Consider the following 25,416-nt stretch of genomic DNA (forward strand, 5'->3'; position numbering starts at 1 on the left):
CAGAGCACCTTTGCCCAAATTTTTACCTGGAGCTCTGAAAACCCAGGACTACGTATGCCTCAAAGAACCCTGAGGCCCTACTTCTTCCCGACCCTCCAGGGCTTTTCTCCAATGGTTCCCAGGCGGCGGCGGGTGGGGCCGAGCGACAGGGGTGGGGAGGGGAGTGGCGGCGGGATGTGGGGAGTCTCTACAGGGCCTTGAGTTCAAACAAAGACAGAAGCAGAGGCCACCCTCTCCCCGGGAACCCGACGCCTCGCGGTACTGGGGAACAGGAGGGGCGGCCAAAGCCTCACACGCACCGCACCGGGAAGATCCCCAGCGGCCAGGCCCGTTCTCCCGGTGCCCGCAGGAGGTGAGAAACGGGCGGGGGATTGCAGATGGCCGGGGTCTCCGATAGGTTTGCGTGTCGCGGCATCCCGCTGGCCCTCCCACCCACACACCCACCGACTGATCTGGCGCGCGGGCCAAGATAGGAGGCGGAAGCTGGGCGCCCGGGACCGCCGCCGGGTTCGAGTCACCAGGCCGGGCGCGCACGGTGGGCCGAGCGCCCACGCCCACCACACCCAGTGGGCACGCCCCGCGGCGCGCCGCCCTCGCCCCAGGCACCCGCCGAGGGGCTTGCGGGCTGCTGGCACCTGCACAGCGCGTTGGCGGCGGCGCGCGGAGGCCCGGCTCCCGCCTGCGCGTCTGTCTCCCTGGCAGCACCCTCGGTGAGTCGCCGCGCCCTCGCCCCTGCAGCCCCGGCCCCCTCTCCCTTTGCTATTGCGGCTGCTGCGCGCGCCCCCAGCCCCCGGCTTACGAGCCCCGCATAGCCTCCCGGGGACCCCATTTCGCCTACGCGAGGGCGGTGTCCGTCCTCCCCACCCCACCCGGGCTCGCGTTCCCGGCCCGGCACCGGACCCCAGGGGGCCACCGCCCAGCAGCCTCCCGCACCTCCCCTACAGCGACGCCCGGGGGCGGCAGGTTTCTTTGTTCGGGCAGCAGGCGCAAGGGCCCCCTCCCGTGTTGTCACCCGCACCCACCCCGTGCACTCCGTCCGCCTCCTGGAGTTCACCCCGACCAGGTGGCGGCGGGCGCCTTTTGGGGGTGCGCGGCCGTGCAATTGGTGGATTTTTTTAAACCTTTGTGGAGGGGGCCGCGCCTCGTAGGGGGCGGCGAGAGCGCTCCTGGCTGCGGGCTGCTGCTCCTGCCTGGCTCCGGCTCGGCTCCGGCTCTCCCGCTGCTCCTCTCCGCGCCTCTCGCGCGCCTTGTCGCGCCCCGGCTTGGCCCAGCGCACTTCCCCGTCGCCGCAGCCCGAGCCGGGCAGTGCCGGGCGCCGAGATGAAGGTGCTGGGACACAAGATCGAATTGCTGGCAGGTACCGCGACCCTTCCCCGCGGCCGCCCTCGGCGCGGCCGGCCCTCGCTGCCCGCTACTTTTCTAGTTGGAGAGGGCTCCGGGAGCGGTGGCAGGGTTTGGGGAGGCTCGGATCCGAGCGGGACGGGGCACCACTTAATTCAATTAATAGCTAGCTCGAGTGCTACCTGTTCCTAGGCGGAGCCCGGCCCCGGGAGAGCACCTGAGGCTGCGCCTTACCGGGCTCGGTTCTCTTCTGAGCCCTGCTGCTGGTGGAGCGCGCGGCGCGCGGCGTGATCTCTAGTCTTATAGGAGCGGATCCTTGGGGTCTCGGACTGGTCGAGCTAGGGTCAGAACCCCGAAAGAGAGCCTGAAGCCCCAGGCCGCCAATTAATGTCGCTTATCCCCAAAGAAAGGAGCTCTCTGGGCTCCTAGCAGGAACCATGGTCAGGGCCTCTTATTTCCTGCACCCTGTGACAATCTGAGCCGCTCTTCGCTCTTCTCTGGGGTGAGAAGTTTCTTGTTGGGAGTAGAGGACAAGTGACTTGAAAAGTAGGAAGCCAGATTGGACCCTGATGACTGGGACCTCTTGGATTTGGGGCCCCTGTGGAGAAGTGACCAGATGCCCTGCTGGAAACCCGCATCTGGGGGCAATGGTTGGAGTTCCACTGCCCAGAGCAAGAGGTGGGGAAGAGAGCCAGGACAGGGGCCAGCGTCTGAAGCGTGTGAGACAGTCCTAGGGGTGAAGTGTGGTAGCACCTGGGCTTCTCTGTTCTCTCCAGGACGGAGATAGACCCACAGCAGGCGAGGTCCAGTCCAGACCCCACCAGGCTGGGACTTCAGGTGCTGAGCCCATGCCTGTTAGATGAACACATGGAAGGGACACGTTCCAGTCTATATCTTCTGGCGCTCCAGGGGTTTGGTCCCACCCTGGAGACCCTTACTGTCTGGGACAAGAGAATAAGGACAGAAGCCCTATTATAAGGTGGGGAAGGGTCAAAAATCTGTGGTTGCACTTAGGAAACAGGATGAGGCCTGGGGCTAGAGGGCAGAGGTTAAATGTGGCAGCCTTTGAAAACACTAATACTGAATTTCTGCTCTTGAGGAGGGAGTTGGCCTTACAGACCAAACGACTGAAGGAACGGGTCCCTGCCTGGAGTGTGAGAGAGTCTTGTTTTGGGTGGGGAATGGTGTCTGCAGGGCCTGAGTGTGTGTGTGGGGGGAGATAGGGTGGAGGGAGTAGGATGGGGGAGGTTTGGGGCTCTTAAACCGACAGCAGCCCCTGACAGCTCATAGAGAAGGGACTGGCCCTTGGGCCCTGGAACCTCCGGGAGCACCCACCACCCACCTTGCCAGCTGTTTTTTGTTGGTAGGCCTAGCCCAGCAACTTGGATGTTAAGTCCCTAGAGGGAGAGTTTTCATAGTGCCCTGCATGGAGAACAGACCTGGATGCCCTTCCTCCTCCTCCTCTTCATCCTGGAGAAGAAATGATAGGGGAGTGGGGGTTTTAGGGGTGTCCATGTTTTGGGGTCCCCATATAGTGTGCCCTCATCTTAACTGGGTGCAGGAATCAGGACCCCTCCTCCATTATCAGGTGGGCTCACCAGGTTCTGGCACTTTCTAAGACCCTGGCCAGGCTGGGGCAGGACCCTCTTAGTCTCTATCATCTGTCACAGGCTCCCAGTGCACATCTAAACCAGGACTGGCATCAGCACATCCCCTCCGATGCTGTTTTGTCCAGACTTCCCTCTCTCCGGCCCCCTCCTGGCCTCTTCCTTGCCTTACAGATCTGGATTCACACTCCAGCCCCCTGCCAGTCAGCTGGGTGATTTCGGACAGGTTGCTTAACCTCTCTGACTTCAGTTTTCTCAGCTTCAAGATGGAACTGTTGACCCCTCCATCTAAGAACTGGTGTGAAGCCTGCTGAGACAGTCCAGGTGGCACACATGATTGGGACCTATGTCCTGTGGGCACCTCTCAGGATTTGTGTCCTCTCTGGTTCCTTCATCCTGGCTTTCCCACTAATGGGGATCTTTGGCTGATAGGCTGCCAGCAGCTCTAGATATGCCCCCACCCTACATTATTCCTGTCGCAGGCAGCTGGGAGAATTTGATTCATCCCTTTGGATGATAAGCAGGTCACAGTCAGGATGGGGTCCATTTATTGTGGCAGCATACAGTAAGTGCTCAATAGCTGTTGACCCAGTCTGAGCTCACATAGCCCCACTCGTCAGCTGCACCTGAGGGAGGCTGTGCAGGACCTCTAACTCTCGGCCCCCTGCCCCGCCCCCGCCCCTTTAAAAAAAAAACTCATATGGATTTAGCTCTTCAGAGTTTTCCCATTCTATTTTATTATGGGGCCCACTTCACCAATGAGGTCAGTCACTCTGTCATGTTCATACAGCTGGAGAGAAGTTGGCTCCGAAGTCAAACCCCAGTGCCAATCTGGAGTGGCCCCAGGCTTCCTAACTGTGTTGCCTGGCGTTGGGCCCGTTTTTGTTGTTGTTTTGTTTTAGTTTTGGTACTGGGGATTGAACCCAGGGGTGCTCAGTCACTGAGCCACATCCCAGCTCGTGTGTGTGTGTGTGTGTGTGTGTGTATGAAACAGGGTCTTACTATGTTGCTTAGGGCCTCCCTAAATTACTGAAGCTGGTCTCAAACTTGCAATCCTCCTGCCCCAGCCTCCTGAGCCACTGGGATTACAGGTGTGTGCCACCATGTCTGGTTTTGAAGCTTCTCCACATGTCATTTTCCTCACCTGTAGAATGGGATATGTGTGTCAGGTCTAGAGCCATACCACCCTGAATGCATTCCATCTCAGAAGCTAGGCAGGGTCGGCCTGGTTAGTACTTGGGTGGGAGAGTGTGTGTCAGATGTTGAGCGTGGCATCTGGCAGGCAGGCGGTAAATGGCATTTGCAGGGCCATGATCCTTGAGCTGCCATCAGATTATTCCAGGATTTCCTCCTCTGCTTTGCTTCAGGATCCAGAGTCTCCTCCTTCAGGCTGTCCCAGTTCCTCTGCTGGGTTCTGTGCACAACCCAGGCCTCTCTGGACGTGTCTCAGGTTGGCATCGTGGGCTGGAGTGGGCCGCGGCATCTGGGCCCTTGTGGCCCGACATCCACAGCTCTGAGAGCAGGTGTGAGAAGCTAGGTGTCCCCTCATGTGGGACCTGGAGGTATGCCCACATGCTGTCCTGCTCAAGCCCAGCATATCTTTTTGTTCTGGAGAGAAGAGGCGGCGATGGGGCCATTCTGAGGCTCCCCTGATAACGAATGCTTCTGAGGCCTGCAGTTGCCAGACTCTGGCAGGATCTTGCTGCAACAGGAACAAGGAAGGTGGTGATCTTGCCATCAGAGGATGTGACTCTCAGGGTCTCCTCTCTGCTTCTGAGATCCTGGGAGAATTCTTAACATCTCTGAGCCTCAGTCTCCTTGTTGGTAAAATGGGAGCATTGTGACAAGGCTCCAAGTCCACCCTGGTGAAGGAGCCCAGGACACTGTCACCTGCTCAAAAGCTCCTTACAGTTCCCAGAGGGCAGATTGTTGGTGCCTTGGTAGCTTGTCTGTTTGCAAATAGGAAAGCAATTGCTTTTGGTGGATTTGTACTCAAACAATATGTTTTCAAGATGGTTCGGCGTCACAGGCAGCTCTAAAAATGGCAGATTTGGGGCTCTGAAGTGGTCCCTTGGGAGCCTTGGTATTGGATGTTGGCAATTTAAAATATCATGCTTGGTGTGGGATTAAAAAGCAAAAGTTTGACCAGTTCTGTGTAGAATTGGGGTTCTCTTTTCATGCGTGGAATTCGTAGCCCACACCATTTTACTGGCTACGCTGCAGTCGTGTTTACTGGTCAGCAAGTTTGTTGGCCCACAGTTCACCTGAGGGGTAAACTAAGGCATGGATTTGCCCCCCCCCCCAAGGAGGCTGAAAACAGGACCTGGAATCCTCACTGCCAGTTTCTCCCTTCAGCACACTCCACTGCTGTATCTGTGGAGGCTGCACAGATAAGCACTGGGAGAATGTCTGCTGGGGACAGGGGACAGATGTGCAGATTGTTGGATGTGCTAGGGTGGCGTGGGGAGAGGGGGCATGCCGTTCCACTGCACAGGGGAGAAACAGGTACCGCTCTTACGAAGGGCAAGGCCATGATGTATCCAAAGCTCAAAAATAAGTTTGATCTGTGACTCAGCAGTTGAATTTTTAGGAACAAATAAAGAGGTGTTCGTTCAAGGATATTTATTCTGTCATTGTTTATAGAAGAAAAAAAAAGTGGAAACAACCTAACTGCCTACCAGTGGAAGAGCACAGCCGTCCCCAGGGACCATAATTCAGAGGTAGCTGCAAATTGTGCTCCCGAGGGTCATCTATCCACCCAAATGGTATCCACCCCAATATGTGTAATAATAATGGTGATGATGACTCACGGGTTTTTTAAATTATAAAAGTGTGCTTTATTACAAGAAAATTTTAAAATATAACCAATAATACTGAAAATAACGTAACTGGCATTTATAGCCTTGGTCCAAGTTCTTTATTAAACAAACTAATAAATGTTCCATGAATAGTTATTGATCAGCTTATGCAACAAAACAGATAAATGGAGGGTCTGGGGTTGTGGCTCAGTGGTAGAGCACTTGCCTAGCATGTGTGAGGCACTGGGTTCGATTCTCAGTACCACATAAAAATAAATAAAATAAAAGTCCATTGACAACTAACACACACACACACACACACACACACACACACACACAAGAAATAAATGGAAAAAGTGAATAAAGAATAGTGATGAGCCAGGCATGATGGTACACACCTATAATCCCAGTGGCTCTGGAGGCTGAGGCAGGAGGATCTTGAGTTCAAAGCCAGCCTCAGCAAAAGTGAGATGCTGAGCAAACTCAGTGAGACCCTGTCTCTAAATACAATACAAAATAGGGCTGGAGATGTGGCTCAGTAGTTGAGTGCCCCTGAGTTCAATCCCTGGTACCCCTCCCCCCAAAAAAAAGAATACATAATGATGAACCAGGAATTTTGTTTTTTTGGTTTTTTGCTTATACAAGACACCTCACAGTTCTATGGCACAAACCACAGGCCAGGCACAGCACTACATTCTACGTTGTTGTATCAGTGAGATACATGCTGCTGTTTCCTCCTTTTTTATAGATAAGGAAACAGAGGCACAGACCACTTAAGTAATTTGCCAGAGGCCACACAGATGGTCAGTGGCTGGCCAGGATTTGAAACAACATGTCTCTAGATCTGGAATCCAAAAGATATTTCAAAACAATGTTTCTTGCTTTAAAAAAAATATATTTTCCAAGGTTTAGATGACCAATGGAAATGAATAAAAGGGTAGGTGCTGGGACCTTGGCAGTGGGTATCTCTAGTACACAGGATTTTCTGTAATTTTCTCTTCTTTTTGTTCCTCTGTTTTTCTCAGTGAGTTTGTACTACATGAAGTTCAAGTTCTGGGTTTTGGTGGTGGTGATGGTGGTACTGGTCATTGAACCCAGAGGCCTTGCCTCCCGAGCTACGTCCCCAACCCTTTTTACTTGGTACTTTGAGACAAGGTCTTGCTAAGTTGCCCAGGCCAGCCTCAAACTCTGGATCCTCCTTCCCCAGCCTTCCTAGTAGCTGAGATTACAGGCGTGTGCCACTGTGCCTGGCTCAATTTCTGGTTTTTAAAACCTAAGAGTCAGAAAACACACAGGGGAAAGTGTTAGAGTGTTAGGCAAAGGCTCTGGTGAAACCAGGTCCCTGGGAACCTGGGAGGAGCGCTCGGATCCAGTGCAGAGGAAGAGGGGAGAGGAGTGGTCCCTGGATGCTGCCCTGAGTCTCCCAAGTCCAGGGAGCAGGAATTCGCTTCCCACGGTGAACCACAGGCACAGGCCATATCTTCGTGTCTCCCTCTTGCACGAAGGTTGTGCTGGGCTGATAATGGCCCCCAAAGATTTTCTGATCCAATCCCTAGAACTTGCCTTATGTGGTAAAAGGGACTTTGCAGATGCCGTTGAGTTTAGGGTCTTAGATGGAGAGAGATTCCAGGATTATCCCTGGGGCCTGAATGCATCTGTATCTTTGTAAGAGGAGGAGAGGATGTTCCACAGCAGGAGAGGGATGTGGTGACAGGAGCAGCAGCTTGGTGGCCTAGAAGAGGGGGAAGGGCCACCGGCCAAGGAATGTAAGGAACAAGGGCAGGAGAGCAGCTCCCCAGCTGAGCAGCTCCCCAGCTGAGTGGAGTGGCCCTGGACTCGGGTCACCAGCTTCTAACCTTCAGAACTTAAGAGCTGGACCCTGTGTACATGGGTACTTACACTGTGGATGTGACTCTCACCATGGACGGCCAGAGGAATGAGAAGGGATGCTCCATTGGTGTAGTGTGTCAAATGCACCCTACTGTCACGTATAACTAATTAGAACAAATAAAAAAATGAAATAAAAATAGTTGGATGTAAAAGAGAGAGAGAGAGAGAGAGAGAGAAGCTGTATGCTGCTACAAACCACCAGGTTTGCAGGGTGACATAGCACACGCCTGTAATCCAGCAACTTTGGAGGCTGAGATGGGAGGATCACAGGTTCAAGGCCAGCCTGGGCATTTGGCGAGACCTTGAGACCCTGTCTCAAAAAGGGCTGGGAGCCAGGCATGGTGACACACGATTGTAATCCCAGCGGCTCCTGAAAGTCAGCCTCGGCAGCAAGACCCTAAAAAAGGCTGGGGATATACTTCAGTGGGAAAGCACCCCTGGGTCCAAAGCCTGGTACAAAAAAAAAAAACACAACCCACAGGGCCAGGAATACAGCTCAGCGGTAGAGCACCCTGGGGTCCATTCCCAGTATTGCAAAAAAGAAACCACCAGGTTTATGGAGCTTTGTCTGAGCAGCTACAGATGTGACTCCTACTTTAGCCTCTGCCCAGAGGGTGGGTGAGGCATGAATGTGACCCTCCACTCAGTATGGGACAGACCCAGTCATCTCAGCAGGATGGCCCAGCTCACATCCAGGGCCTCCCCAGCCTCTTGCTCCTCAATGAGGCCTCAGATTCTAATTCACCAATGACATTTTGCTCCCGCCCGAGTGGCCAGAGCCCCAGAACAAATGTCTGTGGAAGCAGCTCAAAGCCTCTCACCACCTCGCCTGCCCCCATGTGCTGGGTGGCAGGCAACAGGTCCCCCTGTTTATAGCCTCAGCCCCAGGTCTAAGTATCACCCAGCAGGAAGAGGGACCCTCTGATGAGAAGCCCCTCCTGTCACTCCTCTGCTTCAGACTGTCCAATGCATCTGCACATTCAGAGTAAAAACCCCAGGTTTTCTATGGATCTTCAGGGCTGTGAGCTGGACTCTGCTCCTTAGCTCAGTGCCTCACCTCCTGCCTCTCCCCCTCACCACCCTGCTCTATCTCCTGGGCTTCCTCTGTCCTGAACACACCGTGCAGCAAGCACCAGGGCCTTTGCATGTGCTGTTCCTCTGTGCTCAGCATCCTCCTCAGCATCCCCAGGAATCACCGCCCATCTCCCTTCAAATCTGTGCTCATGTGGCCTTTGTCAGCCTGGGGACATCTCTGACCATCCTGTCTAGATCACAGAGCCCCAACCTGCTTCTGCCCCCTTCTGTGACTTGCTTCCTCCATTGCACCTAGAACATCTGAACACCATATGTTTACTTGCATTTGTTGATTGATTGCCCCTCCCCCCACAAAGAAATACCGCTGCAATAATGGGACTTTTTGCATGTGACGGTCAGCATGTCATCTCCAGTGCCTTGAATAGCTCCAGAAACATATAGCCAGAGTATCCCTGGGCCTGAAATGCTTGGGGCCATAAGAGTTTCTGATTTCAGAGTTTCTGTGGATAACTGCATAGACTTTACTAGATCCACATGCCTCATTCAAACATCTGAAGTCCAACATGCTCCAAAAGCCAAACGTTTTTTGAGCATCGTGTCGTCACAAGAAGACATGACCTAGGAGTTGGGTGGGCGCTGATCAGGCAGCCCCCTCTGGCAAGCATGTGAGGCAGGAAAACTCTGGGAGCTGCCTAGAGTCCTCCTCACCCATCAAACATTGGTTTTCAAAGTGTCACTGTATTGGGAAGTTCAGAGGAGCAGAGGCCTTTTGGTGAGCAGGGACCGAGTAAGCGATGCCCCCTTGGGCTCGCTCTCTGTTGCAGACGCCCGTTAGGTTGCCTTGGCCTCCCTCTTTGAATCTTTTTTTTTGGTACCGGGGATTGAACCCAGGGGCACTTGACCACTAAGCCACATCCGCAGCCTTTCTTATTTTGAGACAGTGTCTTGGTAAATTGCTAGGTTGGCCTTGAACTTGCTGTCCTCCTGCCTCGGCCTCCCGAGCAGCTGAGATTACAGGCGTGCGCCAACGGGCCCGGCACCTCTTTGAATCTTGCAGCAAGATCCAGGGCAAGTGTTGCTTTGTTTCTGGGAAATTTGCCAAATTGAGCAAAGATACACAGTTGAATTGAACGAGACACCTGTGTTAAAGAGACTTGAGAATCTGTGAGAAAAGCACCAGGCTAAGCTTTTTAACTTTTTAATGTAGGTCATGGTTACCCATGTGCATGTGATGATCGTGAGCTTTTCAGTGGTGGGTTAGAAGGGGCAGGTGTACTTGTTTAAATCTCATGGAGAGTCAGGAGCAATGGTGCACGCCTGTAATTCCTGTCTCACAGGAGGCTGAAGCAGGAGGATCACAAGTTGGAGGCTAGCCTGGGCAATTTAGGAAGACCCTGTCTCAAAATAAGAAACATAAAGGATTGGGGGTATAGCCAAGTGGTAAAGCACCCCTGAGTTCAATCCCCAGTAAAAACAACAACCAAAAAAACAACCCTTGGAGAAAATCACATCCCAGATCTCATGGATTATTGTGCTCGCTGCAAGGAGGAAGTTGCAGGTTCTGGATTAGCTCTAGTGTGTCCCTATTTTCTTTCAGAAAGTTCTTTGCCTTGAATTCCTTTAGCGTATGAGGCCGAATCTTCCCCTCCACACACACACACACACACAAAGGTCCCAAATTTAGATAAGCTTCAATTGTATGACAGAACACTCATGATAATAATAGATTAAGATAAACGTGTATTGACCTCTGTCACAAACAGGGTCTGGAAACGGACCATCACAAATCATGGCTTCATTATCCTCAGTTATCTAGACTCCTGTGTTGCCTCTCTGCCACTTTTAATGTCCTGCTTCAAGGTCCAAAATGGCTGCTCTAGCACCTGTCATTACATCTATATTCTAGCCAGCTGGCAGGAGAAAGAGTCAAAGACTGGCATGTCTCTTCTTTGAAGAACAATGCCCCAGAGTCACATATTTTCATTTACATTTCAATGGCAGAACAGCACATTGTCTCAAGATTTTTCCCATCATCTTCCCACGTATCTAAAATTCGGGAATCTATTATTATGTCTGTTTAACACCTAGAGCCAAGTGTGTAGAAAAACTGAGCTCACACATGGGCGCTGGGCCTCAGCATCTAACTTGATGAGAGAGCTCCATTACATCTATTCTAACATGCACTTTTTTTTTTTCACACTTGAACATTTCTAAAATTGGGCTGCATTCTCTAGTCTCTGCTGACAAAGTGGGCAGCGTGACTTTGCTGTCAGTGCTGTCCCACAAGCATCAGAATGTGCAGAGTGCACGTCAGCATCCTGGAAGGGAATCCTGGAGACCACACAGAGCACGTCACCAGCGTCCTTGCTGCTGAGAAGCCCGAACTGCATAGAAACCGCAGGTGTCAAGACTCCAGGACCGATCGACAGGACTCCAGAGTGCCAAGACATTTTAGGATAGACCTCCCCAATTGATTTCAATGACATTTTCCTTTTTTTTTTTTAAGAATTCACATGAGTGAGATGATTTTAAAAATCTGAATGTAAGTCTAAAAGAACGCATTCAATAAGCGCACACACACACACACACACACAAAGAAAGAATGAAAAATAAGAACTTGTCATGAGGTGGCAAGTCCAGAACTTCTTTGTGTGTACCCTAGGAATGGACAAATAAGCAAAAATATTATGGGTAATGAGAACCATGTTTCTCACCATTGGAGAAAAACATGTAAATCAGGATAAGGAAGAAAGTTAGTACAGACCCTGGTGTTGAATTAGAATCAGAGGAAATAGAAATAAAAATTCCAGATTTTCAACATCTATACAGATGGATAGATTCAGAAGTAACTGGGTGCTTTGGTATCTTATGTTTTCCTGCCCTACCTGTGGAGGGACCTAGGTGAAGGACACCTCGTATCAGTGAGCACCCTCACTATCCAGATGTTGGTTTCTAAGTCTCCCAAAAGAGGAATCAGGGAACTCGAAGAAGTGGTTGATTCCAGGGTTGAGGCAGAAGGGAATGAGTTTGGAACATCTATTAACTCTGTAAAATCAGAAACTACTCAAAGAATGATGGGTACATGTTGAAAGAACACAAGAGCCAACCCTAGGGGACTCCCAAAGGCCAAATATGACCCAGTTTGAACCAGGAAATTAAAAACAATTAGCAATGGATTTTTGAACCCATCGGATCAATATCCATGAGCCCACAGTGGTATAAATAAACAATGGAATAGATGAGGAGGTGGAAGAGAAGGGAGAGCTCTTTCTTACAGGAGAGTTCCAATGAACAAACGTAGACTGATAATGGAAATAGAAAATTATTATTAGACAAAGCCCACAGTGATTGTGGGCAGCGATCATCAATGGTTGTTAAAATTAGCAGGTAGAAGTACGAGGAGAGACAGGATGTCTTTGCAGTCTCTGAGCAGCTTCCCACAGACACTTACTAATTGCAAAGGGGAGACTGGTCACCTTGCAGGGAGACAGCCCCTTCGTCATGTGATCAAGGTTAACAGCCCCAGTAATAAGACAGATTGGCAGCCGGTGCCTGGGTCTGGTGCTCAGGGCACGTGGTTTCTTTGTATTCGTGCCCACAAGGTCTGGCTTCAGTCGAATGGTGGAAAAAAAAACACAATGGACAAACCTGAACCGAAGACACTCCAGATGAAGCAACCAGCGTTCCTCAAACATGTCAAAGTCACCAGGCGCAGTGGCGCACGCCTGTAACCCCAGCCACTTGGGAGGCCGAGGCAGGAGTGTCGCAAGTTCAAGGCCAGCCTCAGCAATTTAGCAAGACCCTAAGCAACTCAGTGAGACCCTGTCTCTAAATTTAAGAAATATGAATAAGAGCTGGGGATGTGTGCTGGTGGTTAAGCACCCATAAGTTCAATCCCCAGTACCAAAAAAAAAAAGTGGTTGGGGATGTGACTCAGTGGTAAAGAGCCCCAAGGTTCAATCCCAAAAGAAAAAAGTGTCAAAGTCATAAAAGACAAGAACAGAGGGATTGTCCCTGGTGGAAGAGGCTTGACAACTAAGTCCAGTGTGACGATCTTGGATCAGGTCCTGACACTGCCCCCACCCCCCAAAAAAAGCACAGTTGTGTAACTTTGAGGGAAACTAGGTTAAGGTATCTGAAAAACTTCTGTGTTTTGTTGTTGTTGTTTGTTTGTTTGTTTTGCAATTTCTCCGTAAGCAGAATTTTTTCCAAAAAAAAAAAAAAAAAAAATACAAGGGAGGAAATATTCTATCTTAACTTAGAAACATTTTCTTTTCGATATATAAAATATGCTACTTATACTCCGTGGTATCTTAAGATTTGATAAAATCTGGTGTATAGAATAAAAATTCCCTTTCATAACCTTCCAAACCCCTATCCTACCCCAGAGGGGAACTTTCTAGCTTACCTTGAATCATTTGAGGATTTTCTTCTTGAATTTTCCAGTATGTGTTAGATGTACCTGTCCAGTATGTGTATGTTTTACATAAGTGACATTATTTAGACTTTTTATTGTACAATGTTCCTTTTTCTTTTACCTGTATATTTTAGAAAGTTTTCCCTATGTGTGTGAGTGGAATGTCCCTTTTTCCTTTTTATTGAGGACTGAATCCAGGGCTCACACGTTAGGCAGGCAAGCGCTGTACTACAGAGCTACATCCCCAACCCTTTTTTATTTTTGAGACAGGATCTTGCTAAATTGCCCAATCCTCCTGCCTCAGCCTCCGAGTGGCAGGCATAACAGGCGTGCACCACCATGCTTGGCTGGTGTTGTCTTTTATCTTGAAGCTGCTTGGTACCCGGTGGGGGCACAGATGCTCCATGATTTGTTTAACTATTCTCCTGATGTTCATTTAGGTTGCTTCCCCTTTTGAACGACTCCCCTGCACTGAGCCTCCTTGTGCACCATTTCCTGCTGTACCCACCTGTGTTTTTCTTTAGGATAAATACCTGGAGATGAATTGCACAGTTGACAAATACTTGTATTTGACAGATTATACCAAGTTGTCCCCCCAAATAAAGCTGAACCCACTGTAATCCAACCAACAGTGGCAGAGCGCATGTGCCTGTACCCCGCTGCCTGCCAACTCTGGGTGCTATCAGTAGTTTGCAGTTTGAGAGAACAGTGAGCCTCCCTTCATCTATTCATTTCATTTTACTGAGCAAAGATTGAACAAAGTGTCTGCTCGCCCAGTGCCCAGAACAGATGAAGCCCTGGTCCTCGAGGACTCTCTGGTAGTTCCCTGCATGTCCCTGGTGGCTAGTGGATACGCCTTGTGCTTCCCCGATGGTTTTCAGGGCGTGGCTTTCTGACCTCCCTCCCCCAGACTTGTGTCCCCTCTTCTTGCCGGATTGACACTGGTTTTCTTTCTGCTGGCTGAGCCTGGCTCCGAGAGCTACTAAGCCTGTTCCTCTATTGGGGGGCTGTGACAAGCCTCCCTGGAGACACCAGAGAGTCAGGCAGGGACTGCGAATGAGGAGAGCAGCAGAGGAGGGTGCATAAGCTGGGGACGAGCTGAGGCTTCACTGCTTCCTCCAAGATCTGTGGAAACCTCACCAGCCTGTTCCAAAGGTCTCCAAGCCTTGGTGGTGTGCATGCAAGTACTGCTTTATGCCTCTAAGTGACATTGGAACAGTGGAATACGAGTGACAAAAAATGTTGACCTTCTGTGGGCAGGTCAACCTCAGTCTGTCCTGTTTGTCCTCGTATTGGTGAATTGTTCGATTTGAAAATTATTGAGCCTCGGCCTCTGGGCTCTAATGAAGTTTGACAGATGAACAGGGTCAGGCCTCTGTCTTCAGGGGGGCCACAGTGAGGAGATGGAGCCACTCATCCATGCATCCCGAGGTTATTGAGGTCGTGCAGCCCAGACTGACCTATGGGCCGTAGACCCAGACATGGTTGGTTCAAGTCTGGGTTTTGTCACTTACCCCTAGTAAAACCTTGGTCTGGTTATTTCACCTGTTTGAACCTCCCTTCCCCAGCTACGAATCGAGGACAATCGTAGGCCCTGCCTCAGAGAGGCATTGAGAGGATTCAATGAATCGACACAAAGTGCTAAAACAGAGCCGGCAACATAGTAGGTGCTCAGTAAATATTAATGATTTTTTTTTTAAAAGAGAGTGAGAGTGAGAGAATTTTTTTAATATTTATTTTTTAATTATCGGCGGACACAACATCTTTGTTTGTATGTGGTGCGGAGGATTGAACCGGGGCCGCACGCATGCCAGGCGAGCGCGCTACCACTTGAGCCACATCCCCAGCCCCTAATGATTTTTTTTTAAATGATCATAGGGTTATGGAGAGGAAGGACTTTCCAGGCAGGGGAACAGGATGGGCAAGGGCTTTGCTTCCTGTGGAAGGATGTCCTACGGAGTCAGCTGGGGCTTTAAGCACTGGGTGTGTGTGTGTGTGTGTGTGTGTGTGAGAGAGAGAGAGAGAGAGAGAGAGAGAGAGAGAGAGAGAGAGAGTGTGCAGGCAGGCAAGGCTGTTGTGGGATAGGAATTCAGAGGACCCAGGGGAAAGCAGAACTGGCCTCTTCCAAGTTGGGTCTAAACCAAGGAGCTGTGACTAGAGGGAGGAAATGGAGATTGAGCCAGAAAAAAAATTTTTTTTGACCCCATGTTCTTGTGTCCAGCTGTCTCCGTCTTCCTGGTGCAGGGGGATGGCACCTGTCACCCCCTGTGTCTTTTTCTGGTCTGTGAAGAAAGGAGGCCAAAGGGCATCCTCATCCCAGCTCCAGCCCAGTGCTATCCCAGCCCTGAGGTCAGGATAGCACCAGGGAGTGGCCCAGGGCCAGCCCCCTGATGGCTCCAAGCCCCAGGGTAGTGCAACCAGAAGGCGCTTCCCTGGTCTTGGGGGTCTCAGGTTTCCTGCACTCTTTCAAGCCATGGTGGGGGACCCAGGCCAGCTGTGTAGGTTGTGCATGTCTGTGATGTCACTGTGATGCCATTCCTTCTCTGTGACGCACCACCCTCCTCCCTCAACTCTCCCTGGCCATCCCCCTCCCCCAGGGCGCAGCCAGCCAGGCCCCTTGAGACAGTGGGTGGGACAAATTTCAATGGCTGTGGCTTTTCTTGTAATCATGGGATCTTATAGCTGTCAGAGTGCCGCCTACACAGGGCAGTTTGGTCTGGACCTTGACCATGACCTGCCCTGGTCCCCCTCACTCTATGGTTGAAAAACTATGAGCCGTTCCACAGCTGTGCCCTTCCCTCTTTGCCTTCTCCCTGACCCACAGGCCCCTGGGTTGGCTTCTCCTGAGTGTGCCGACTTTCCTGTGTGCAGGTCCTGCCTTTCGGCTCTAGAGTGTCTCAGTGGGACAGTACAGGTGTGGCTGGGGGAGGGAGCACCACCCCTGCATAGGGACCCTTCTCACCTGGGCCCCAGGTACTAAAGGTTGGTAAGAGCCTCCCTCCATTGAAACAGCCAAACCCCACGGGTATTTCCAGATGTCCCCTTACCATCTCCTCCACTGTCCAATGCTTCCCACTGACAATTGCTTAAATAAGAGACAAAATAACAAAGGGGGGGAAAAAACAAATAGTAAGCAACTGCTTTATTCTGGAGGATGAGTAACTACTACTGGTCAATTTAAGTATTTATTGAATAGTTTCACGAACAATCATAGTAATTATATATATTGGGAGGAGTCCTGGGGATTGAACTGAGGGGCACTCAACACTGAGCCACATCCCCAGCCCTATCTTGTATTTTATTTAGAGACAGGGTCTCACTGAGTTCCTCAGCACCTCACTTTTTCTGAGGCTGGCTTTGAACTCGAGATCCTCCTGCCTCAGCCTCCTGAGCCACTGAGATTACAGGTGTGCACCCCAGTTACTAATATTTTTAACCCAAGCAAATCCAAGGGTTCAAGTCTTAGGTCTCATCCTAGAATCAGGTTGGCCCATGTCTATAATCCCAGCTACTCAGGAGGATGCGGCTGAGGCAGGAGGATCACAAGTTTGAGGCCAGCCTCAGCAACTTAGCAAAACTCTGTCTCCTAAATAAATAAATAAATGGAAAGAAAAATCACATTTGAAGAAGCACAAACAAGCAAACAAAAGCAATGAACTTGGAATGCAGGCCGTCCTAATGGACTCACCCTCTTTGCTTTCAAAACTCCTTGGCCCCGGAGTTTCTCACAGTCTCTCTTACTCAGCCAAAGAGGCCGTTTGCCCTCCCTTAACCTTCTCACCTCCTGTTCTACTTCAGCTCAGTCCCTGAGCCAGCAGGTACGAATCTTTCCTCTAACAAAGATGGGGAGTGGGGGGTGGGGAAGCTGCCTTAAATTAGCAGGGAAAGGTAAGGAAGCCCTGCTCAGCGATGTTAAATCATTTATGTCCCTTCAAATATGTATAAAAATCTTCCGGTTAAAAGGCACTTTTATATCTAGTCTCTTTGCTCCCCGGAGCTCTCCGCGGTGGGCGGAGGAAGGCTCCCCTTTGTCTAGGAGCCAGGCGGTGAGCATCTGTCCGCTAAGACTTCGGTGACTCTGGGCCCAGCCACTGATGCCTGGAGGGACTGGGGTTCATCCCAGGGCATTTGGTTTTAAGGCTCCATGTTCCCTTTAGGGAATAAGAGATCAAGGTGGGGGTGGGGGACAGAGCCAAAAGAGCCATCCCTGTGGTCGTGAGGACCCCTGGGGCCACCCTCCATCCTGTTCTGTGCTGCTCACTCCCCCTAACCCTCATGGGGCTCCGCGGTGGAAGGTCGATGGCAGTTTTATGACATCCTCATCCAGCTGCCTTAAAAAAAAAAAAAAAAATCATGACTTTCTTGAAAAGAAACTTCTCTGCCCCCCACCGTGGGAATGTCCACTCTGGCCTCGGTCCAGGAGCCCCACAACGTCCAGCCCGCCCCAGGCTGCCTGTTTTCCATCCACAGAGCCATCCCAGTTCTCCGGATGACAGGGTCTCTCTCCACCCCTTCCCCACCGCTCCCTAGCACAGGCCATCTGTCCCTGCGCTGCCCACTCACAGCCCTTTTAATAGCACCACCTTGGGGAGGATGGTCCCCAGGGAGGTTTCATAACAGGCTGGGGGGAGGGTGGGGACACCCCAGGGCTGCCCAGGCCTGGAATGGAGTCGGCTGTTCAGGGAGGCAGGTGGCTAAAAAAGTCCTAGTGGGGGACGAGTTTCCCAGGGTGGGGGCCCTTCTTGCAGCTCCCCACCCAGATGGATGGAGGAGTGTGCGCACATCGGAAAGGAGGCAGGAGAAGGGGCAGGAGAGGGGAGAGGACGCCTTTCTAAAAATACAGCCCATCTGCACCGTGTTAGCTAGTTTCCTCGGAAACCACTGGGAACAGAGCTGGGGCATGGCAGGGCGCAGTCTGCAGTGATCTGGGGCCTGGGTGGGTGGCAGCCAGCCCTCCTGGCCCCCGTGCGCACACCTGGGAGGCCCCGCAGCTCTCCTTTGGGCCTCTGTGAGGCTGAGTGCCCAGCAGCTCCCAGACCAGCCCGGACTCCAGCAGGGAGTCCCCATGAGCTCATGAGGCACCATCTTGGCACCTCTGGAGGGCTGAGCTTCCTGCTTCTGATGGAGGCCCAGGGAAGCCCGAGCTGCCACCTGGCCTTGCCAAAGCAGCGCTGATACAGAAGTGGGTTCCCTCTTGTGCCCTTGGGCTGTGTGCACTTGCTGGGTTTTCCATGGGGAGAAACCAAGAGTGTAGAGGTGGGCAGGGACGCGGGATGCCCAACCAGCTGGTGGCGTGGTCCCTCTCAGGGCAGAAGGGAAAGTCTGAGGGCTTCACCCTTAGGAAAGGCTTGAATTAGATTTTGGAAAAAAAGGGAGCCAGGAATGAATGGATCAATCAAGGAAGCCATCCTTCCAAAGCAGGCAGCCATGCCCTAACAAAATGAGCACCAAGCTCCGGATGCAACTGAGTGGTAGAACTAAGAAAAAAAAAATTTTTTTAGAAAGAGCTTTGAGCACCAGCCTAGGAGTCCATGAGCCCAGTCCTGGCCCTACCTATGCAAGTAATTGCTCCTCATTAGCCTCAGTCTCCCCATCTTGCTTCAGCAAGCACTTTATGACCTGGGAAATGCTTTGCAAGAGGCCCACGCCTGTAATCCCAGTTAATTGGGAGGCTGAGGAAGGAGGATCATGAGTTCGAAGCCAGCCTCAGCAACTAAGCAAGGCACTAAGCAACTCAGTGAGACCCTGTCTCTAAATAAAATACAAAATAGGGCTGGGGATGTGGCTCAGTGGTCAAGTGACCCTGGGTTCAATTCCCAGTACCAAAAATAATAATAATAATAATAAAAGGGAATTGTTACTGACCTTCAACCAAATAGTTTAAAAGAAAAAAAATTTTTTTTTCCCTGATTTTAGACAATTGGTCCAGGTTTGTCCTTCCCTCAGGTAGTGCCTGGGGACTTTTTGATATATAGACTTCTGTACTTCTTGTGGGGGAACCATACATATTTCTCACACTTGGGATAATACTGCCTATTACTTTTGTAGCTTCTCTTCCTGTTTGTGACACAAGCATTTCCCCATATTATTAAATAATATTTTATAACTTATTGACCCATACTGTATGTATATAGAGACCCATTGATGGACATCAATCCTCTTCCAGTTTTTCTCTATTATTCTCCCTGGTGGGCATTCCTGGAGCTAAGCCATCAGTTTCCCTCCGTGGTTTCCCATAAGGGAATTTCTCCTAGGGAAGGGGATTGCTGAATAGGAACCTTTTTAAATGATTTTAATCCAATTTACAAAACTGCCCTCCAAGATGGGCACAATGGCATATGCCTGTAGTCCCAGCTACTCTGAATGCTGAAATGGGAGGATTAAGTTCCAGGCCAGCCTGGGCGATTTAGCAAGACCCTGTCTCAAAATGAAAAATAAGAAGGACAGGGGGTGTAATTCAGTGGTAAAGCACCCCTGGGTTCAGTCCCCAGTGACACATACATCCACAACAAAACAAACTTTAAAAACTGCCTTCCAGAAAGATGTATCCATGTTTACACCCATCAACAATATGAGAAAGTGCCAGTTTGGGTGCGTCTTGGCTAGTTAGCACCGCAAACTTTGCCAGTTCTATTAGCCAAAAAGAAAAAGAGGATCTTATTTTACAGTTTGACTCCTAATGAGCTTCAATGCTTTTCTGTGTATTGATTGGCCCATTTTAATTCTTTTATGAATTTCCAGATTCTTAACTAGTTTTTCACCTCTGCCATCCTGAAGTCCCGAGTAAGGGATGGTTGTACCAGGATGATTATGTGGGTCCTTTTTCCCCCACCCCAACCTCCTTCTCCGGCTCCTGGCTCCTCCAAACACACATTCAGGGGCATGCTGTGTACACAGCTCTGCAAATGTGACCCTTTTTGCCCTGAGGTTCAGAGGCTCTGGGGTTTCCCAGAAATACCCAGCACAAGGGGCCGGGGACCTCCCAGCTATGGACTGAGACTCTCAATGCAGGTGGCCTGTCCTGACAGCACATCCCCCGCTTCAGTATCACAGGGCCTGCCACCCTGGCCATGTCCCCTCGTGCCTCCTAGGCTTGAGCTCCCAGTCCTGGGGAGGCTCAGCTCTGTCCCTCTCCAGCTGTGTGTCCTCCAGAACCTCATGTCCTCTTCTGGCCCTCCGGGGCCTGCTCACACACCCCTGTGATTCCCCATAATGCAGGATTTTGCTTTGAAATGTCTTAGGGATCATCAAGTGTTGCCTTTCTATTTTTTCAAAACACATTTCAACTTTTAAGGGCAAATAACATAAGGACACCCTCGGAGTGTCAATCCGATCCCCTCAAACCCGCCTGTGCCCCTGCCCCCGCCCCGGCTCTGGCTTGCGATGTCCTTCTTCGCCGGGAAGAGTCAGAGCCCGCCCCAACCTCGCCCTCCTTCCCTCCTAGGGCTGCTGCTCCACGACGTGACCATGGCGGGACTGCAGGAGCTGCGATTCCCCGAGGAGAAGCCGCTGCTGCGGGGCCAGGACGCCACCGAGCTGGTGAGTTGCCCCCTGGCGATCCTGGGGGCAAGCGCGCCACCTCGTGGCGAAAGGGGAACAGGTGCCTTCCCTGCCGTCTTAATGATGGTTCTCAGGGGGCTCGGGTGGGGCAAGCCACCCTGAGCAGCCTTGTCCCTGCCTTGATAGTTCCCGGGCCAGCTGAACAACCAAGACCCAGACAACCTCGCTGTGGCTTCGGGTCTCTTTGAGGGTGGGGCTTTGCAGGATCAATGTCCCCATGTGAATGATGTAAAGACCTAGGCATAGACAGGTGAACGCACTTAGCCAGGGTCACACAGTTAAGAGTAGACCATGACAAACCTGGGTTCTGGGCACCCCACAGTCCCCCAGAGGCTGCCCTGCTGTCAGGGCCTGCTCATATCTTCCTATCTTTTTGTCACAAGCTTCTGAGGTCCAAGGTTCACCAATAGTGCCACCAAGATCCAGGGGACTGAGAAAACTCGATTTTGTCCCAAACATCCCTCAGTTGGGAAGCCAGATGCTGGATTTCAGAGTCTTCTTCTACCCCACACCTTCTGCTAATGACTCCCGTCTGCCTTCCCTTCTGTCCCCTCCCAGCGTGATCCTCTCATTGATTGGCACAAACCACTTTGCCAGGAGAAGCTGGGGTCCCCTGCTCATTAGTACTACAGCATCAGTGGCGGGGCTCCCTGCTGATTCTACCATCCTAGCCCCCTCATCCTGCAGTGAGGAAGCCAAGAGTCCAGTCCAGGAAGCCAAGAGTCCACAGTGCCCTTCCCTGTGCCTTGCCCTGGCTCCCCCAGGCTCTCACCACAGGGAGGTGAGCCCAAGAGCCACTGAGCAGCCAGCATTGGGACCAAGCAGCCAGCCAGGGATCCAGGGGATCCAACCATGTGAGGCTGGCAGTCCTGCCCCAGAAGGGTACAGTCTTATCTTAAAAGCAAAATCTTGAGTGGGGGCTGGGGCTGTAGCTCAGTGGTAGAGCATTTGCCTAGCATGTGTGAGGCACAGGGTTTGATCCTCAGCACCACATAAAATAAAGAAATAAAATAAAATCATTCTGTTTATCTACAACTACCAAAAAAAAAAAAGGTGTCCACAAAGGCAAAATCTTGAGTAAACTTCTGAGGCCTAGAATATTTGAAGGCAGCTATTAGGGGTTGGCAGGTGAGCTGCACACTTAGTAGGTCCTTTGTTCCTAGTTTACTCACTCCTGACCCATACTCCCATCTTGTTGTTTTTTTTTTTTTTTAACTTTAATACTTGGGATTAAACCCAAGATGCTTTACCACTGAGCTACATCCCCAGGCCTAGCCCCGTGGTCCTCACTAATTTGCTGAGCCTGCCCTGGAACTTGCGATCCTCGCTTCAGCCTCCTGAGTCTCTGGGATTACAGGTGTGCATGAATATGCTTGCAAGAGCTTCCTCCCAGGTCTCCTTCTGTCTTTCCTACGTAAGACCCTTTTACAGTACATCACCTCACTTCACCCAGAGCTCGTCAGTGACTGCCATCTCACTCAGTTACATCCACAGTCCTTCCTGTGTGGCCTGCACCTGCTCCCACCCCATCTCCCGCCCTTCCCTCCTGGTTCACTCCTTCTGGCTTCCTTGAACATTGCCATCTTATTCCAGGCTGCTCCCTCTGCCTTGGAGGCTCTAATCTGGGACTATGCAGGGCTGGATCCTCATTTTAGTCAGGCCTCTGCTCAAGGATCCCCTCCTCAGAGAGGCCTTCTCTGGCCACGGGGTCTAATACTGACACCTTGCCACGTTCTGCCCCTGGCCCTAGTACCAACCACTATCAGCCCCCACCCACTAGCTGCTGAGCAATCATCTGGTCTGTTTTATGCCCACGTCTCCCCGGTACCTAGTACAGCACCTTTCACACAGTCAGCCCTCAGTAAAGCGATGGGCTAGATGGGAGCCACAGATTGTGATAAGCTCAAAAGAAAGAAACTTCTTAGAACTTTTGGAGAAGTTCTTCTTCCCCAAAACAGTTTGTCTTTTTTTTTTTTTTTTTTTTTTGGTAGGGGTACTGGGGATTGAACTCAGGGGCACTCAACCACTGAGCCACATCCCCAGCCCTATTTTGAATTTTATTTAGAGACAGGGTCTCACTGAGTTGCTTAGCATCTCGCTTTTGCTGAAGCTGGTTTTGAACTCGAGATCCTCCAGCCTCAGCCTCCCGAGCCACTGGGATGACAGACAGGCATGTGCCATTGCGCCTGGCTCCAGTTTGACTTTTGAGGCACATGAGCAAAGACCTCTTGTGAGATTTTGGAAGGGTTCATGGTGAGCCCTGGGACCTCTGTGCCCATTACAATTGCTGAAGAGGGTGGCTTACAGAGGCTCTGCCTGCTGGGACCAGACATGTGACTGTGGCCCTGACCAGCCCCCTTGGCACAGTGCGGAGAACTGAGGGCATTTTGGTCTGATGCCTCTGTGCCTGTGGCTTCCACTGCTCTCCTGGCAGGTGCCCAGAGAGATGCTGCCCTTCCTCTACCTGCCTGGCCCACCCTTGCTGCCCTCCTTTCCTGGCTCAGTAAGCCCTCTTGCCCCCCCTGCCCCCCCTGCCATCCTTCTGCTGCAGCTGATCTCTTCTTCATCCTGGGGGCCACCAGGACCAGACCAGAGTTAGCCACTGTGACACCCCTTCCCCTCAACCCCTCCGTGTAAGAGTCAAGTGTTTCCGTCTGTCCTGGAGTCTTCGCTACTTTCTTGAGTCAGCATAACCCTGTGCTGGGGACCTGGACTCAAAGGCACATTTAAAGCCCAGTCCAAGGCCCAATGAAGTCTCCTCTGTGCCCACAGCGAGGTCTTCAGGTATCAGGTATCAGCCCACTGGTGGCCCTGTGCCTTTGAGAGCTGTTCAGTTTCTCTCTCAGGCTGTGACATTCACACACAGATTCTGCCTCTCCTGCCACTGCATGTGAACGTACCCGCCTTTGTCACTTTCTAAATCTCCTGCAATTTGCCAGGTGCAAAATCTTGGGAGTCCAGTGAGCAGTGAATGCAGTCAGCCCTCGGTATCTGCAGGTTCCACACCTGTAGTTTCAACCAACCACAGAGAGAAGGTATTAGAAAAAAAGAATCCCGTCTGTACTGAATGGGTGCAGACTCTCTCCCTAAACAATACAGTACAACCATTATTTACATAACAGTTACCTTAGATCAGGTATTATAAGTAATCTAGAACTAATTTAAAGGGTGCTGGAGGATGTGCCTGGATTCTATGCAAATACTACACCACTTCATAGAGAGAACTTGAACATCTGCTGATCTTGGTGTCCCAGGGGGGTCCTGGAACCGATGTCCTGCAGGTAGGAGGGACTGTTGTGCTTCTAACATTGCCCTGCGTCCCTCCTGCCTCTCTGGACTGGCTTGCTTTGGAGACTCCAGGGCCCGGTGGGTCCAGGGATCAATGGGAGGCTGGGTGCTCCTTCTCCTGGGCCTGGGGGCCACCCCTGTCCCCCACATGCCACTCTCGGACCTTCCACTGCGCTCTTTTCCTTGGGGTTCGGGCTCACCTCCCATGGCTCGGGGGAAATTCAGACTGGCTCACATTATCCCTGCAAGTTCCCTGCTTTTGGGGGCCATCCCCCCACGCGCCCTGTCTCCTGGGGCCCATGCCCTGAGAGCTCACGCCATTATCTGCCTCATTCTTCTTGTCAGGTTTTGTTTTTAACAAAACTGCTGCCTCCCCCTCTCCCTGAGCTAATTGCCCGGGAAGGTCTCTAATATAAAACCTCCCACGTCTGCTTCCCCAGCCTGCCTCCCCCAGGCTTAGAGTGAGAAGGTTCATCAATAACCAGCCCCAACCCCTTCCCCCGCCCGTGTTCCCTTCTCCCAGTCCTGTCCCCTTCCTTCGGAGCCCCAGCAGTGCTGCCCTGAGGTGTCTGGACCTCCTCACAGCAGGCCCAGAGCTCAGCCTTACCTACGCAGGTGCTTGTCTCCTGGTGGCTTTCCTTCCCCGGGCTCCGAAGTGGCCCCGAGAGCTGGCCCAGTTTCCTGGCCATACAGATGAGGACAAGGGACCCAGAAAGGACGAATTACACCCTAGAACCAGGCCCAGTGGCACAGCACCCAAGGGCTGCCTGGTGACACCCCCCCCCCACCCCCTGGTTCAGCTCTCCACTCGGCTCTCCGTCCACGCAGCCTGGGAACCTGCAGGTGCATTTGAGCCAGGCCACCCTCATGCGTGAAGTCAGATTGTTCATCCAGGTCCGGGTGTTTGGGAGCCATTCCCACCAGGCTTTGCGCTGAGAGCACAGTCAGACATGGCCCTGTCCTTGTGGCACCTGGAGTCCAGTGGCAGGACCTGCACTGAGCAAAGATGCATATGGCTCAGTGTCACATTTGCTCAAGTGACTTGAGAGTGCACAGCAGGGGCCCTGAGAGCGCCTAATAGGTTAGAAAAGTCCCTCCACTCTGTGCCCTGTGGGCTCAGTGGGCCCATGCTGTGTGACAATCATAGCGCCTCTTCCTGCCTCTGCCCCTGTGTCCTGATGGTCGGACCCTGAGGAACGTCTGTGGGGGCAGGAGGGCCCAGCACCCAGGATTGGAGTCCAAAATTCTCCTACTTTCTAGCCCCGGGCCCAGTCTCATCCTTGTCACCTATATAACAGAAATCTTTGCATTTTGAATTGGCAAACTCATAGGCTTCTCCACTAAGTACTGGACAGCCCAGTACCTGGCACCTGGGGAGCTGGTGGCCACTTTCGTTGTCACTGACATGGACGGGATCAGAAAGCCAGCCAGCTCCAGGCAGAGCCGCCAGAAGCCTCTCATGCCACCCAGAACCTAACTT

The 25,416-nt window shown here is 51.7% G+C and overlaps 1 protein-coding gene across 2 annotated transcripts in view; it reads left to right on the plus strand.

Annotated features, from left to right (window-relative positions):
- The first annotated feature begins 208 nt into the window (after positions 1-208).
- Positions 209-25,416, plus strand: part of Ndrg4 (NDRG family member 4) — a 42,196-nt gene continuing 16,988 nt past the window's right edge. The window contains exons 1-2 of one of the 2 annotated variants that reach the window (XM_071604298.1): positions 209-352; positions 20,533-20,627. In XM_071604298.1, the coding sequence (XP_071460399.1) occupies positions 20,556-20,627 (72 nt within the window). In that variant the 5' untranslated portion in view covers positions 209-352; positions 20,533-20,555. Of the gene's footprint in view, positions 353-663; positions 711-20,532; positions 20,628-25,416 lie in introns of those variants that run through there. The other variant, XM_071604297.1, reaches the window with a different exon arrangement.

The sequence above is a fragment of the Marmota flaviventris genome, chromosome 18 (assembly GCF_047511675.1).
Source record: "Marmota flaviventris isolate mMarFla1 chromosome 18, mMarFla1.hap1, whole genome shotgun sequence".
Classification (NCBI taxonomy): Eukaryota; Metazoa; Chordata; class Mammalia; order Rodentia; family Sciuridae; genus Marmota; species Marmota flaviventris.